This window comes from Protopterus annectens, chromosome 11.part0 (assembly GCF_019279795.1).
Source record: "Protopterus annectens isolate FY-2018-M chromosome 11.part0, PAN1.0, whole genome shotgun sequence".
Taxonomy (NCBI): domain Eukaryota; kingdom Metazoa; phylum Chordata; order Ceratodontiformes; family Protopteridae; genus Protopterus; species Protopterus annectens.
Window position 1 is genome coordinate 1,208,999,306 of NC_056745.1, and position 17,940 is coordinate 1,209,017,245.

At 44.2% G+C, this 17,940-nt stretch overlaps 1 protein-coding gene across 3 annotated transcripts in view; it reads right to left on the reverse strand.

The window, feature by feature from the left end:
• Positions 1–17,940, reverse strand: part of PPP6R2 (protein phosphatase 6 regulatory subunit 2) — a 4,227,669-nt gene that overhangs the window by 3,164,244 nt on the left and 1,045,485 nt on the right. For all 3 annotated transcript variants that reach the window (XM_044088566.1, XM_044088567.1, XM_044088565.1), the window contains exon 5: positions 7,583–7,720. In XM_044088566.1, the coding sequence (XP_043944501.1) occupies positions 7,583–7,720 (138 nt within the window). The remainder of the gene's footprint in view (positions 1–7,582; positions 7,721–17,940) is intronic.

Genomic DNA, 17,940 nt, shown 5'->3' on the forward strand with positions numbered 1-17,940 from the left:
TTAAAGCAACCTAATGTTTTGGTACATTGGCTGGATGTCAGGCTGCACTTGGCAGGGGATCCCTAATGATATGAATACTAAACAATGAAATGGAAGGATATCAATGCACTCACGATGGTGGCAAATTAAATCTGAAAGGAAAGATTATCAGGGGATTATAGGAAAGTTTTGAAGGAGCTAGAGGCTCTGGCTAAAGTCTGGATCGATTTGACAACAAGCTCCATATTCAACGATCAGATCAGAAGACTGAAGAAATAGGACCTGTATTTCATCAATCAATAATAAAGAATAGTGTCTACTACCAATATTGATGGCAACCTTACACTCACCATTTTAAATCAGCAGCACTAAAATATAAATAAAATACAGCAGCCAGATTAAAAACTTTGTCAAAAAGTTCTCTATAATTTCATTCTGATTTTTCTCTGAGGACAAGAAACAGACAAATATAACTAAATCACTGTTACAGTAACATCATCAACCCTCTCCCCCCTTTTACTTGTGGTCAGGTTACTGTATCAACTACACCCACCTCTCTCAATTCAGAGTTCTCTCCAACTTTCTTTGACAGTCAAGTCTGTTACTCACAGGTGGTCTAGCACTGTCTCTTCTTGCCTTCTTCCTTTCTCACCAAATCTGTATTACCAAATCATCTTTTGCTTTGTTACACATGACCAAAAGCACAGTTTTGTACCTACCATAAATGTATATGTTCCGAGTGTATACCCTGCTGCAGTCATCACACTTGGTTATCCTGTCGTCAGGTGGTCCCGCAGTCGGCCTGAATTCCAAAGTCTTGGTCCGGCGTTGGTTGCTGTCGCTTCTTCCCTGACGTCAGTGCGCCAGGGGTATATACAAGAGGCATCCGACGCCATTTTCTTCAATTTTTCTTGCCCCAGATGTCAGGTGCCCCTCCAAAAGATGGTTAGTAGATAGTACCAATAATAAAAGCTTAGCACAAATAAAACATCCCTCCAGCTATAAGCAAATACACCACAAAGGTTGCATCAGATTTTAAGGTATTGAAAGGTTTTAGTTAGGTCAGAGGGGATGGAAGGAGGGTAACCTGGACTGCAGCAGGGTATACACTCGAACATCTACATTTATGGTAGGTACAAAACTGTACTATGTTCATCGTGTTACCCTGCTGCAGTCATCACACTTGGGTAGAATCCCAAAGCTAAGGATGGGAGGTGGAGTGAAACAGGGCTAGATGGCCCTGCAAAACTGCAGTGGCGAAGCCAGCTCTAGTCTTAGAGTAAAGTGGTAAGTGATAGTGTTTGGTGAAGGTGTGTACTGAACTCCAAGTTGCAGCTTCCAGAATATCCTTGGTTGGCACCCCCCTGAGGAAGGCTGTAGATGTAGCTGCTGCCCTGGTGGAGTGAGGCCTTATGCTAGCAGGAACTGGTTTACCATGATGGGTGTAGCAAAAACGTATGCAATGGAAATGGTCTGTTTTGAGATCGCCTTTCCTTGTGATGCTGTAGCATAGGATACAAAAAGTTGGTCAGATTTTCTGAAAGCCTTAGTTTTATCCAAGTAGTAACGTAGTTGCCTGTGAATGTCCAAGGAATGCAGGAGTCTTTCTCCTTTGTTCTGTGGATTTGGAAAGAAGGTGGGTAAGTGGATGGTTTGATTTAGAGCCACACTGGATACCACCTTTGGCATAAAGGAGGGGTTAGTTCGTAGAGAAACTCTGTCTTGATGGAAAATGAGGAAGGGCTCTACTGCCATTAGTGCCTGTAGCTGTGAGACTCTTCTGGCTGAAGTAATTGCTAGCAGCAGGGCAGTCTTCCATGATATAAACTTTAAATCAGCTGAGAAAGCTGGCTCAAAAGGTGGCAGGGTAAGTTTTTCCAGAACAAAATTTAGGTCCCAAGTTGGTGTTGGTGCTCTCCTGGGAGGCCTAATGTTTGTTGCCCCTCTGAGATACTGCCTTAGAAGTGGATGTGAAAATAAGAGAGGATCCGTGTTGTAGTAAGCTGAAATAGCTGAGGCGTGGATTTTAACAGATGAAAAATAAAGTCCTTTGTGTAACATCTCAGTTAAATATTGTAGAATCTGAGGCATGTCCGGCTGAAGGGCATTTTGGCCTTTAGCTTGGTTCAAGGCGCAAAATCTTTTCCATTTGTCTGAGTAGGCTTTCCTGGTGCTGGGCCTCCTGGCCTCCAGAATGACATCCATAACAGCTTGTGAAAGAGGGGCTGGCTGGTTGCTTAGGTGATGTGCCATGCAGCCAAATTTAAGGTTTTGAGCTGGATGTGTAGAATCTGACTGCCTTGCTGTGTGAGTCCTGCCATGTGTGCCCCCCAGGCATAGTCCGATGCATCTGTTGTCAGTTTGCTTGGCTGGGGGTAAGGTGAAAGGCTGACCCTTGTTGAGGTGACATGCCTGTGACCACCATAGAAACTCCTGTTGAAGGCAGGGAATGAGAGGGGAATGAGAGGTATCATTGTTTCCAAGATGTGGCTGTGTTGAGTCCATACGCTTTTCAGGTACCATTGTAATTTCCTCATATGCAGTTTTGCAAATGGTATTAGTAGTATACAAGATGCCATGAAGCCCAAGGCCTGCAGAATTTTTCTTGCAGGGAGTTGGGTCTTTGTTGCCATTATTTTGAAGTATTGAGTTAGTTGTAGTTGTTTGTCTGGAGTCAGATAAGCCACCTGGGCCGTTGTATTCAAGCTGGCACCCAGGAATGTCATAGTTTGTGAGGGCACTAGTTTTGATTTCTTTTTGTTTACTGTGTACCCTAGGCAACTTAGAAGGTGTTTTACAAAAGTCAGATGTTGTAAGAGAATGTCCTTGCTTTCTGCTTGGATGAGGCAGTCGTCCAGGTATGGATATATTTTAATTCCTCTTTGTCTGCAGAATGCAATTACTTGTGCCAGGCATTTTGTGAAGACCCTGGGTGCAGTAGATAAGCCAAAGGGCAGTGCAGAGAATTGGTAATGGGTTGAACCTGCAATGAAACGGAGGTATCTTCTGCAATTTTGTCTGCTAGGAACATGCAGGTATGCCTCCTTGAGGTCCAACGTTACTAGCCAAGCTTTCTTGCCCAACATGGGAAGAAGCTGCTGTAGTGTTAGCATCTTGAATTTGGGTACTTGCAAGAAGGTGTTTAGAACTGAAAGGTCCAGAATGGGTCTCCAAGCATTGTCCTTTCTGGGGACTAGAAAGAGTCTTGAGTAAAATCCTTGGCCTTGCTCCTGTGTAGGTACCAGTTGGATGGCTCTCATGTCCATGAGAGCTGTAATTTGTTTTTGTGCCTCTGCCCATTGATTTTGTGGCAAGTTTGGCATTCCTTTTATCCTTGGCAAGGAGTGGAAATGGAATCTGTATCCTTGTGAGATAATGTCTAGGACCCATTTGTCCTTTGTGATGATGTGCCAGTTGTCTATAAAAAATGCTAATTTTCCTCCCAAGGGAGCTGCCAAGAGATTTTTGCTTGGCAGTTTGAGGTTTAAGTCATTGAGTTTGTCTTCTAGTAGTTTGGGACCTGTCTTCTCCTCCCTTCTGTGTTGCAGTGCCCCATTGGCGAGGTTTGTAAGGAATTTGTGCTTGTCCTCTGCCCCATGGGTGTCTGTATTTACCCTCTGTGGTCTGTCAGAAGCTGGAAAGGACCAATTTTTTGTTGGCCAATTTCTGCTGAAGCGTGGGGGTTGTACCTGTAAGAAATCTTTGACCGTCTGCATAGATTTTGCCTTATCCTCCATTTTCTTTAAGACCTCTTCTGCTTTAACCCCAAATAAGACATCCTACTGTAAGGGTGCATCTAGTAACTTTGCTTTAACATGATCAGGCAGAGTTTGTTCCTTTAACCAAGCATGCCTACGTATAACCAACCCAGTAACAGCTGCTCTACAGGAAGCTTCCAAGGAATCAAACCCACACTGTAAAGTATGTTTTCCCACCTGTTCAGCTGCATGCAACAGATCCTGCATTTCTTTGAATTCAGACTGTTGAGGGTGCGTGCTCATCTTTTGTTTTATTTGAGACATTAGAAATTGCTGGTATTGCAGCATATGAAATTGACAATTTAGTGCTGTCATAGCTAGAGTAGCTGAGGTGTAAACCTTCTTTCCCCACCTATCTAGTGCTCTGGAGTCCCTTTCAGAGGGTACAGGATTTTTAACCATAGAAGCCTTAGCCCTTTTGGGACCCTGGGAGATAGTCTCTGGGTCAGCAACAGGGCTTTTGTAAAGGAATTTGTGTGAGTCAGGCACTCTATAATATCTATCTGGTTTGGCTGGAGCAAGAGGCAGAGAATCTGGATTTAGACTAGATTCTAAGTAAACATCATCCACAATGTCTAAAACTGGACGGATAGCAAGAGGTCTGTGCTGGGGGAGTAAAAGAAACTCTCGGAGCCTTTTCTTTTCGTCGGAGTAGTCCTGACCTTCCCAGTGGAAATGTTCCCTCATGGTATGTAAGGTTTCCCCAAAGGAATAGTCTTCAGGGGGAGAAGGTGAGGGAATGGAATCTTCAGCATCAGAATCTTCATAAGGGGGAAAGGAGTAATCCTGTTCCTCAGAGGAGCCTGAGGAAATAGACACTTGATCAGAGGAGGCATAATCCTCCTCTTGTCTAGGCCTTTTGTCTGGGGGGGGGTTGGGAACCCCTGATTAAAGAAATCAAATCTTCAGCCATTTTAAGCATGTGTTTCTTAGGCATGGGGCCTTGAACTGGAGACTGATGTGCAGTCTTTTTTGGTTTTAGAGGAGTCTTAAGCTTAGCATAAGATTTTATGGTGAGAGTAGTCGGTCTGAAGACACCTTCTGAAACCGAAGGTGTTTCCGCAGCGCCGGCTTCTCCTTCTGCAATGTTGTTGGTAGGGCCTACAGAAAATGGCTGCGTTGGCCTAGAACTCTCTGCTTGAGAATCCGAAGTGGTCTGCGGTTCCAATTCTGCGGTCGTCAGGGGCTGCATAGGCGCCTCACTGAAAACCGGAGAACCGGTGACCAGCCCAGCCGAGGCCTCGGAGTCTGGCTTGGATCTAGGCTGCCTGTCTTTATCTTTGTGGTTTTTATGCACGCCGGAAGTCGGTTGCTCTGACGGCATAGTGTAATTAAATTTCCTACCGAAGTAGTGTCGTGCGAAATCAAAGCATCGCTTTATAGTTCGCTTATTGAACCTAGCACAAAACCAACAACCAGTGACGTCGTGGTCTGGGCCTAGGCAATGTATACAATAAGAATGAAAGTCCTTATGAGGTATTTGCTTCCCACAAGAAATGCAGTTGTTAACTTTTTCTGACATCGGATTGAGGCAAGAAAAGGTTCCCCAACGGGGTACTTAGCTTTGAAGACTTCGGACTGAAATTCGATTCGAAAATCTCAGGTGTCGGCCAACTGGCACTTGCAAACTGCTTCTGCTTCGGGCACCGCACGGCAAGAAAGACTGAAGAAAATGGCGTCGGATGCCTCTTACATACCCCTGGTGCACTGACGTCAGGGAAGAAGCGACAGCAACCAACACCGGACCAAGACTTTGGAATTCAGGCCGACTATGGGACCGCCTGACGACAGGATAACCAAGTGTGATGACTGCAGCAGGGTAACACGATGAACATCCATATTAATCTGGTCTTCCTGACCATCCCTGTCACTGAAGCTACTTTGGCTACAACCCTGATGTTCTCATTTCTCTATCTGTCCCACTGTGTGCATCCTACTACCCATCTCAAGACACTTCATCTCCATCACCTCAATCTTCCTCAGCTGCTCTTCATTCACTGCCCCTGTCTGGTCAGCTAACTGTTTTGTGTACCTCACTTTTCAACTTCTTAAGTATACTTCTACCTCTGAAACCATACATCAGTCGGCTGTAGTACCTGTGATACTAGAATGGACATCCTTACTTGCTCTTCTGTCACAGTTTTCAACTTCTTCTGATTTTCTCCCATTTGCTGACATAACTACTGTCTTGTCTATACCCAATTTCATCCCATGTGCCTTCAGATTTGCTTTCCAGTCCCCTATCATTTGCTAACGTTTCTGTTCAGAGTATGCTCATAGTGCCACATAATCTGCAAATTCTAATGTTCTAATCTGTTCCCTCTGACCTGTTTGATGAAGTAGTTCATCAACAATATAAACATGAATGGACTTGCAGCTGAACCCCAATGTACTTCCATTCCTACTAGGGACCACTCTCAGAGTATGAACACTGCACAAACTTGTGGCACTGAGTTCTTGAGCACAGCCTGTGGTAATTCTACCAATGTTTCCAGGACTTACAACCAGCACAGGACTGCCAAAATTAACTGTGAAGCAAACAAAATAACTATTAACATTCCCTACCAATCATCGTCCATCTATCATGCAGACTTAGTTTTATGATGTAGATGGGGTAAAACCTGCCCCAGATGTCCACAGTCTGAAAAGCAACATGGGCACTGCAAGAGCTGGGGGACAGTGGCATGACTGGCAGATTCTGACTTGCCCATCTTGGGAAGGTAGGATAAGTGGCTTACAGCTTGCTGATTGTCTCCATGAAAGCAAAGAATTCCGTGTCACCAAAATTGGCTAGGACTAGGGAAATGAGTTTGGTGATTAAGTGGCAATGATGGCAGCCCTCAGAGTTTATATGGAAGCATACGCATGGAGGGTGAAGGATAATGTGTGAGAATATTAATGCTCAAGTAAGCCACAAGGGAAGGGGTTAAGACTTCTACAAAAGATACCCTCACTACCAGAATGCTGGCAAGGGTATAGGCTACCTTCATTATTAACTGGATGATGGCCACTCTGGTTATCTCTCACATGCATGCTGGGGATACTCACACTACTGGGGAAGCAGTGATCTCAAGACCAGTAAGGAAAGAATTCATGGATGGCAGGCACAGCAGTAAAAAAAAAAAAAAATAAAAAAATAAAAACATTACACACACACAAATCAGGAATTCTAGTGCAGGGAGTAGCTTAGGTTTCTATGTACATTTTTTTTAAATACTAAATGGAAAAATTTATACAAATAAAGAGAATACACAACTAGTTACAAGAATTGTAAAGTACAGTTGTGTACACTTACCATAAATGTAGATGTTCGAGTGTATTCTCTGATGTGATGACTGCAACAGTGAAACACGAAGAACATCAAAGTATTTCTAAGAAATGTCAGACTACAACTTAACGTCTTGTCGTAACAATACAGCCCCAGAGATTGACTAACCAGCACATTAACATAACTTATGCTCATCCATACTGCTTGATAAGCAGCAGAAACATAACCTTTGCTCATACCTTACTTCTCAAAAAGATACTATTCCAACTTATCTAATTTTGAAATATTATACTTTGACTGTGGATGAGAGTAAGAGGGGACACAAATAGGTAACACCCGAGCAGAAAGACTATGCCATCCAAAAGCATCCACTATGAAATGTACCTGGATATACTGCACTTACTTTTCTATGGGGACAATTCACTGCTTTAAACATTCACTGGCACTTGCAAACCAAAGCACATGCTGTTCTTCCAAACCTAAGTACATGCTGTTAAGTCAACAGTTCTAGCAATGGAACAAGTACAGACAGCAGCCTTCAGTGAATTAACTAGCAATCAGTACTAAGAGGACTCACATTAAGGACTTCTTGCCGTAGAGGTGCCGGTTCCACACACGTCACCAAGCGTAGCAGCAGGTCCATAATGGCAGATGTATTTATGTGGTTCAGCACCAAGGTAATAAACCCATCCTTTTTTCGCAAAAAAGCAATCAGCTTGACAAAAAAAAAATAAAAGAGAAAGAGATTAATCTCAAGCAAACATATTTACATTTTCTTTTTCTTCTGGAAACTGATAAAAAGTAAAAAGCGGCACTTTGTATAAAAGAAAATAATGACTAAATAAAAACAACTTTGGTAGTGACCTATGCCTTGGGATTATCTCCTGTATATAGTGTGCAATTATAATTCATTTGTGTGTGTGACCATTTTTTTAGTTTTCTTCTTTGTACTATATGTAACCTTTGAACCCTAATATGTTTCAAGTCCCTGCACATGTTCTAGCATGTTTTTTTCTTTGACTTTTTTCACATATTTGTTAACTAAATGTTTTTGTTTACTATGTTCAATTGATTACTTTTGTTACATGTACTACTTGGAGCTTTGCTCCTAGAGCCTCCTCCGAAAAAGGGCCGCTGCCCAATTGGACTAACCTGGTTAACAAATGTCAAATAAATAAATAAACAAGAACAAAAGTAAAATCAGTGAATGTCACACAAGCACATTAACCCAACAGTCAGCAAAATAAGCAGTCAAAAGAATCAGGAACAACAAAATTAACACAGAGAATACAGTGAACTGGTAAAGAAAGGACAACTCAAAAAATAAAGACCAATTTCAGGAAAAAATAATGTAAATCGCCACTTCAGCAGACCTCTGAGGAAGATAACAGATCAATGACATAAAGGAATGAAGCCCTGACTACAAACCAGACATCCTGGGACAAACTAGCAACCCAGCCACAGGAGAAGCTGAAGGGAAGGGAGAGGCATGACAAGGAAAGTACAGTTGTGTACACTTACCATAAATGTAGATGTATTCACTGCTGCAGTCATCACACTTGGGTTATCTGCCAGCAAGTAGCCCTCAGTTGGCCTGAATACCAGAGACTTATTTCTGCGTCGGTTGTTGTCTCTCCAGGACTGATGTCGGGTCGTCAGGGGTATAAAAACAGGCAGCTGATGCCAATTACATCAGTTTTTCTTGGCCCAAATGTCAGGAGCCCCCAAAAAGGGAGCTAAATTATGGTGAAAAAAACACCACCAGTAAAAAGTAAATACCAATAGCCCTGTAAGGGGTGAGTAATACAGATAGAGAAGGAGAGGGGGAGAGAGAGAAGGGGGCTGGAGGCTGGGAAACCAGGACAGCAACAGTGAATACACTCGAACATCTACATTTATGGTAAGTGTACACAACTGTACTATGTTCTTCGTGTTTCACTGTTGCAGTCATCACACTTGGGTTGATTCCCAAAGCTGAAGAATGGGTGGAGGCAGTCAAGAAGAGTTGGGGCTGGCTAGTATGCCCTGCAGGACTGCTGTAGCAAAACCCGCCCTGGATTTGGAAAAGATAAACAGGTGGTAATGCTTGATGAAGGTATGAACGGAACTCCAGGTAGCAGCTTCCAGAATGTCCCTTGGTAGAGACTCCCTTGAGGAACGCTGTAGAGGTAGAAGTTCCCCTACTGGAATGTGTCCTGACCCCCTGAGGGGTTGGTTCCCAATGGTGTTTATAACAGAAGTGGATATAATGTGCTATCCATTTGGAAATAGTTTGTTTAGATATGGCATTGCCCTCTGCCCCTGGTGCAAAGCTGACTAGTAACTGGTCAGATTTTCTGAAGGGCTTAGTCCTGTCAAGGTAGAATCTGAGCTGTCTGTGCACGTCCAAAAAGTGCAGTATCCTTTCCCCTTTATTTTGAGGATTAGGAAAGGAGGTTGATAAATGGATAGATTGGTTGAGAGCTACACTAGACACCACTTTAGGCATAAAAGTAGGGTTAGTTCTTAGGGATACCCTGTCAGCATGAAAAATAATGAAGGGTTCTACAGCCATAAGTGCTTGAAGCTCAGACACTCTTCTAGCTGAAGTGATGGCCAGAAGCAAGGCTGTTTTCCAAGAGAGGAATTTTAACTCTGCTGACCCTGCAGGCTCAAAGAGGGGGGAGCTTTTCCAGTACAAAGTAAAGGTCCCAAATGGGGGTGGGTGCTCTCCTTGGTGGCCTTAAATTGTTGGCCCCTCTCAGGAAATGTTTGATGAGAGGGTGAGACAGGACAGGTGGCTCAGTGTTGTAATGAGCTGAGATGGTAGAGGCATGGAACTTAATGGAAGAGAAGGAAAGGCCTCTGTGGAGTAGATCTGCTAGGTAATCCAGGATTAGAGGTAAGGAGGGCAGAGCTGTGTCCACTCCTTTAGACTGAATCCAGGAACAATACCTTTTCCACTTATCAGCATAGGATTTCCTTGCACTGGGTCTTCTGGCTTCCAGAATGACGTCCAGTACCTGCTTGCTTAGGCTGGTCACTGGGGGAGAATTCAAGGAATAAGCCAGGTCGCAAGGTTCAGGGTTTGCAGCTGCGGGTGCAGGATCTGTCCCTCCTACTGAGTGAGGAGGGTTGGGATTTGAGGTAGATGCCATGGTGGCACCGGTGACAAGCTGTGTAGTACTGGGTACCAGTGCTGGCGTGGCCAGTCTGGGGCAATCAGGATTGCCTTTGATCTGTCCTGCCTTATCTTGAGTAATATTCTTGACAGAGGGGGAAAAGCAGAGACTGAAAGGTTTACCTACTGGAAGGCTAGGGCATGCACTTTCCATGCCCTGCTGTGAGGTGTCCTGGGGCAGAATTTGGTGATCTGGTGATTGTAGGTGGAGGCAAAAAGGTCCACCTCCAGTATCCCCCATTTCTGGGTTAGCAAACTGAAAGTGTTGGGGTTTAATTGCCACTCATGTGGGTCTAGGAGATTTCTGCTTAAGTCGTCTGCCAGAGAGTTTTGTTTGCCTGGCAAGAATCAAGTTTGCAGATGAATACGCATGTCCAATGCCGTGTTCCACAGTGTCATGGCTAGCCTGCAGAGTGGGAAAGAGTGGGTTCCCCATGCTTGTTGATGTACCACAACTGTGGTGTTGTCTGTTGTTATTAGCAGGGGTCCTGGTGAGAGTAGAGATCTGAAAGCTAAACTGACCAAAATAATAACTTAAAACAAAAGCAAAAACGGGAGCAATAGAAGCCGGCTACAGTCAAAACTGCTTGTAAAAACTGTTTATTGTAAGCACTTACGGCTAGGTAAGTACCTGGCCTTCTTCAGACAAAACATTTGAATACACCACAAAAACCTTTATATACACTTAATTAAACACATACTTAACCACAGCAGTTTTAATTAATCAGCTCAGAAGTGGGAATTTAAAGTAACATTACCACTCCAAATCTACGAGCTGGAGTAAGATATTAACAACTAAATTATAACCTATTTGTTCAGTAAAATTAAATTAAACACACATTAAAACACAATTAAAAACTTTGCTAAACCTCGTAGCCAAGGTCTGTTCCTTAAGCCAAGCATGCCTCCTCAGTATCGAACCAGTGACTGCTGCCCTGCAAGATGTTTCTAGGGCGTCAAACCCACCACACTGCAAGGTATGCTTACTGACTTGGCTTGCAGAATGCATAAGCTCCTGTAATTCTTTAATTTCTGCACAGTCAGTAAAGGTAGATAATTTTTTCTCAATAAGTTCCATAATATGTTGCTGGTATTCCAGCATGTGAAAAGTACAGTTTTGTACCTACCATAAATGAAGACGTTCGAGTGTTCACACTGCTGCAGTCTTCACACTTAGGTTATCCTGCCGTCAGGCGGTCCTGCAGTTGGCCAGAGTTCCAAAGTCTTGGTCCGGCGTCGGTTGCTGTCGCTTCTTCCCTGACGTCAGTGCGCCAGGGGGTATATAATATGCATCCGACGCAATTTTCTTCAGTTTTTCTTGCCCCAGATGTCAGGTGCCCCCAAGTGGGGAGGCAATACATATTGCTAATCAAAAATATACATATAAAATAAAAACAATACCTTCAGTTACCAGCAAATACACCCCAAAGGTTGTATAGGATAGAAGGGCATAGATACGTCCAGCTAGTTCAGAGGGGATGGAGGGAGGGTAATCTGGACTGCAGGAGTGTGAACACTCGAACATCTACATTTATGGTAGGTACAAAACTGTACTATGTTCATCGTGTTACACTGTTGCAGTCATCACACTTGGGTTAAATCCCAAAGCTAAGGTTGGGTGGCTGGTCTATAAAGAGTTAGGATTGGCTAAGAGGTCCTGCAGAACTGCAGTGGCAAATCCTGCTCTGGATTTAGAGTAAAGAGGCAGGTGGTAATGCTTGGTGAAGGTGTGCACTGAACTCCAAGTTGCTGCCTCCAAAATTTCCTTGGTAGGTACTCCACTGAGAAAGGCTGTTGAAGTGGCTGTTTCCCTGGTGGAATGAGGCCTAATGTTATTAGGGACTGATTTTCCATGCTGTGTGTAGCAGTACCGAATACAGTGTCCTATCCATTTGAATATACTCTGCTTTGAGATAGCCTTGCCTTGTGATCCTGCAGCATATGTTACAAACAGCTGATCAGTTTTTCGGAAAGCTTTTGTTTTGTCCAAGTAGAAGCATAGCTGCCTGTGCATGTCCAAAGAATGCAGAAGTTTCTCCCCTTTATTTTGGGGGTTTGGATAAAAAGTAGGCAAATGGATGGTTTGGTTAAGAGCCGTACTAGATACCACCTTTGGCATGAAAGTAGGGTTTGTCCTTAAAGATACCTTGTCCTGATGAAAAATTATGAAAGGTTCCACTGCCATTAATGCCTGTAACTCTGAGATACTTCGTGCTGAAGTTAGTGCCAGGAGCAGAGCTGTTTTCCATGACAAAAATTTTAGATCGGCTGTATTGGCTGGCTCAAAAGGTGGTAGGGTCAGTTTTTCCAAAACGAAATTGAGGTCCCAAGTTGGTGTTGGTGCTCTCCGGGGCAGTCTTATGTTTTTAGCCCCTCTGAGGTACTGCTTTATCAAGGGATGAGAGAATAAAGGAGGATCCGTGTTGTAATGTGCAGAAATGGCAGAGGCTTGGATCTTAATTGATGAAAAGGATAGGCCTCTGTCCAGCATCTCGGTTAAGTATTGTAAAATCTGAGGAATGTTTGGAACAAGAGGGTCAAGGCTGTGACCCTGGTTCCAGGGGCAGAATCTCTTCCATTTTTCAGAGTAAGCTTTCCTGGTGCTAGGCCTCCTGGCCTCCAAAATGACATCCATAACAGCTTTAGAGAGTGGTGTTGCATGTTTGACTAAAGTATCTGCCATGCAGCCAGGTTTAGGGTTTTGAGCTGACTGTGCAGGATCTGATTGTTTTGTTGAGTCCGAAGGTGTGGAATTTGGGGCAAAATCCATGGTGGGCCCTGAGCCAAGTTCCTTAAGATAGGGTACCAGTGCTGGCGTGGCCAGTCTGGAGCAATCAGGATCATCTGTGGTTTTTCTTGTCTGGCTTTTAGGAGTACCTTTGAAAGGAGAGGCAGTGGTGGGAAGGCATAGACTTTTAGGTTTTTCCAGCTGAACAGAAGAGCATCCACTTTCCATGCTTGTTTGTGATAAGTCCTTGTGCAGAATTTTTGTAGTTGGCAATTCAGAGGGGAGGCAAAAAGATCTACGTCTGGGCATCCCCATTTTTGTGTTATCATGCTGAACTGGTTTCAATTTCCATTCGTGAGGGTCCATGATATTTCTGCTTAGGTCGTCTGCCAGAGTATTTTTCTTTCCTGGCAGGAATTGTGCTTGCAGGTGAACTTGGCACGTTAGAGCTGTGTTCCACAAGGTCATGGCTTGTCTGCATAGGGGATAAGAATGTGTGCCCCCTTGTTTGTTTATGTACCAAATTACTGTGGTGTTGTCTGTCTTTAGTAATAGTTGTCCTGGATGTAGAAGGTGCTTGAAAGCTGTTAGGGCATTTTTGAACAGCCAACATCTCTTTTTGATTGATGTGTAGATGCATCTGGTCTGTGGTCCACTTGCCCTGAATGCATTTTCCTGCCATGTGTGCTCCCCAGGCGTAATCCGAAGCATCTGTTGTTAGAGTTTGCCTCGCTGTGGGTTGGGTAAAAGGCTGACCCTTGTTTAGGTGACATGCCTGTGCCCACCATCGAAACTCCTGTTGTAGGCAGGGAATCACTGGAATTACTGCTTCTAGACTGTGAGAATGTTGAGTCCAAACACTTTTTAGGTACCACTGTAATTTCCTCATATGCAGTCTGGCATATGGTATTAGTAGTATGCAGGATGCCATGAATCCCAGGACCTGCAGAATTTTTCTTGCAGGGAGATGGGACGTTTTTGCCAGTAGTTGAAAATATTGCGTTAGTTGCACTTGTTTGTCTGGCGTGAGGTAAGCCATCAGGGCCATTGTATTTAAGCTGGCACCCATGAATGTAATCTGTTGTGAGGGCACTAGTTTTGACTTCTTTTCGTTTACTGTGTACCCTAGAGAAATTAGCAACTTTTTCACAAATGCCAGATGCTGTAGAATGTCCTTTGTCTCTGCTTGAATGAGGCAGTCGTCCAGGTATGGATATATTTGAATTCCTTTTTGTCTGCAAAATGCAATTACTGGTGCCAGGCATTTTGTAAAGACCCTGGGCGCAGTAGATAAGCCAAAGGACAGTGCAGAGAATTGGTAGTGCATTGTACCAGCTTTGAATCTGAGGTAACTTCTGCAATTTTGTCTGATAGGGACATGCAGGTATGCCTCTTTGAGGTCCAGAGTAACAAGCCAAGCCTTCTTGCCCAGCATGGGTAGAAGCTGCTGTAATGTCCACATTTTAAATTTCGGAATATCCAGGTAAGTATTCAGAATTGAAAGGTCCAGTATAGGCCTCCAGGCTTTGTCTTTTCTGGGGACCAGGAAGAGGTCTTGAGTAAAATCCTTGTCCTTGTTCCTGTTGTGGTACTTTTTTGTATAGCTCTCATGTCCATGAGGGCTGAAATTTGTTTTTGTGCCTCTGCCCATTGATTTTGTGGCAGGTCTGGCATTCCTTTTAGCTTTGGTAAAGTATGAAAGTGTAATCTGTAACCTTGAGACACAATCTTCAGGACCCATTTGTCTTGGGTGATTGTTTGCCAGTTTTGAGAAAAAAGTGCTAGTTTTCCCCCTAAGGGGGCTTCCAAAAGGGCCTTGCTTGGCGTACGCAAAGGAAAGTCATTGTGACTGTTTCCTGTAAGGTTGAGACTTCTCCTCACCTCCTTTTGGGGTTGAGGTGCCCCACTGTCGTCTGTTTGAGCCTTGGGGTTGAGATCTGCCTCTTGGGCATCTGTATCTTCCTCTCTGTGGTCTGTCTGACACTGGAAAGGACCAATTTTTTGTTGGCCAATTTCTGCTAAACCGAGGTGGCTGTACCTGTAAGAAATCCTTGACTGTTTGCATAGATTTAGCTTTATCCTCCACACCTCTTCTGCCTTAACACCAAACAAGGTATCATGCTGTAAAGGAGCATCCAATAACTTTGCCTTAACATGATCAGGTAAACTCTGTTTTTTTAACCAAGCATGTCTTCGAATAACAGAACCTGTAACTGCGGCTCTACAAGAGGCCTCTAAAGAATCAAAACCACATTGCGGAGTATGTTTTCCCACCTGTTCAACTGCATGCAATAAATCCTGCATTTCTTTACAATCAGGAGCTTCTGAGCTAGCAAGCATTTTCTGTTTTAACTGAGCCATTAAATATTGTTGGTACTTAAGCATGTGAAACTGGCAATTTAAAGCTCTTACTGCTAAAGTTGCAGACATGTATACTTTCTTCCCCCATCTATCCAAAGCTCTGGAATCTCTATCAGAGGGTACTGGAGTTTTTGCAATGGAAGCCTTAACCCCTTTTGGACCCTGGGAAATAGTTTCTGGATCAGCAGAAGGGTTTTTGTAAAGAAACTTGTGAGAGTCAGCGACTCTATAATACCTATCTGGCTTGGCTGGAAGAGGGGGCAAAGAGTCAGGAGATAAGCTGGCTTCAGAGAACACATCATCCACAATGTCTAGCACAGGCGGAATAGCCAGGGGCCTGTGCTGAGGCAATAAGAGGAAATCCCTGGATTCTGAGTAATCTTGACTTTCCTAATGGAAATGTTCCCTCATGGTATGTAAAGTTTCCCCAAAAGAATAATCCTCAGGAGGAGAGGCTGAAGGGATAGATTCCTCAGCATCAGAGTCCTCATAGGGGGGTAGAGAGTATCCCTGGTCTGAAGAGGAATCAGAGGAAATGGAAACCTTATCAGAGGAGTCAGTCTGTATCCTGCCTAGGCCTTTTCTCAGGAGGGGGATGGGAACCCCTGATTAGAGTAATGAGGTCTTCGGCCATTTTAAGCATCTGTTTCTTAGGCATGGAGGACTGTCCAGGAGAATGCTGTACTTGTTTCTTTGTCTTTAATGGCACCTTTGTCTTGGCTGTTGTTTTAGGTCTGAAAACACCCTCAGAAGCCGATGCCTGCTCAGCGGCTCCGGACCCATCTGAGGGATTAGTTTCCGTAGGCCCAATACCTTGAGTTTCCAGGGGCCTAGATGTCTCCGCGTGTGAGTCGGAAGTGGCCTGTGGCTCTGAGGTAGCGGGTGTCAGGGGTTGTGAAAGCGCCTCACTGAGAACCGGCGACTGGCCTAGAAGAGGTTTTGTCGTCGGTTTTGGACCTCGGATGCCTGTCTTTATCCTTGTCTGTGCATTTCTTTCGGTATTGAGGTCGTCGGCTGATCCGACGGCATGGTATAATTGAACCTTCTGCCAAAGTAGTGTAAAGCAAAATCAAAACGTCTTTTTATAGTGCGTTTGTTGAATCTAGCACAAAACCGACAACTAGTGACGTCGTGATCAGGGCCTAGGCATGGAATACAGTAAGAGTGGAAGTCCTTATGAGGTATTTGCTTCCCACAAGAAATACAATTATTAAATTTTTCTGACATCAGTCTGAGGCAAGAAAAAGGTTTCCCCAACGGGGTACTTAGCTTTATTGAAGACTTCGGATCTGAAATTCGACTAAGAAAATCTCAGGAGTCGGCCGACCGGCACTTGCGAACTGCTTCTGCTTCGGGCACCGTGCGGCAAGAAAGACTGAAGAAAATGGCGTTGGATGCATATTATATACCCCTGGCGCACTGACGTAAGGGAAGAAGCGACAGCAACCGACGCCGGACCAAGACTTTGAAACTCTGGCCGACTGCGGGACTGCCTGACGGCAAGATAACCCAAGTGTGATGACTGCAGCAGTGTAACACGATGAACATCTGGCAATTCAATGCCCTAATGGCTAGAATTGCAGAGGTGTATACTTTTTAACCCTACCTGTCTAAAACTCAGGAATCTCTGTCCAAAGGGGAGGGATTCTTACCTGTAGTTGCTTTTATACCTTTAGGCCCTTGGGAAATGATCTCTGGGTCAGCAGTAAGATTTTGAAAAGAAATTTGTGAGAGTCAGGGACTCTGTAGTACCTGTCTGGTCTCCCTGGAGCAGGGGATAAAGTGTCAGGAGTCAGACTGGATTACATAAAGACATCATTCACAACACCCAGAACAGGAGGGATAGCTAAGGGTGTATGTTGTGACAATTTTAAAAATTCTCTGATTCTCTTTTTGGACTGAGGAGAATCCTGGCATTCCCAGTGGAAATTATCTCAAAGTATGAAGGGTTTCACCAAAAAATCCTCTGGAGGGGAAGCAGAGGGAATGGATTCCTCTGCATCTGAATCCTCATAAGCAGATAAAGGCATATCTTCATATTCAGAAAAGTCAAGAGTCGTCTGACTCTTGGTCAGATAAAGCTGCTGGGGACGGGTCTCTTTTTCTGTTAGTAGGGGAAGGCTGGCTTCCCCTAATCAGCAAGATCAGGTCTTCTGCCATTTTAAGCATTTGAGATTGTGGCAAGGAAGCAGGTGCTTAACACTGAGTCGTCGTTTTTTTATGAGTAGCACTTACTCTTGGCCTTACAAACTCGGTAGTTTTAATCAAAACTAAAGATGCGAAAGAAGTTGTCGGTTTGTGTCGAGTATTGGTAATGTGAAGAACTTCCTCAGAAGCCAGTGCCTGCACAGCGGCTCCAGACCCATCCAAGGTAGAGACATCCACAGGTTCCGTAGTCGAAGAAGAGTCTCGCGGCATACCGAACTCCAAACGGGTCTCGGTAGTGGCCTGTGAATCCAAAGAAGTGGGCATCAGGGGCTGCGAAAGCGTCTCACTGAATACTGGCAAACTGGCGACTAGCTTAATGGAAGCATCATCGGCAGTTTTGGACCTGTGTGGTCTGTCTCTGTCTTCATCCTTGTGTTTTTTTGGAAGATCAGTAGTTAGACGGCTTACCGATGCCATTTCGGAATATGGAGATCGAGCGCAAAAGTATTTAGCGACAATAAGGGCCCGACGACAACGC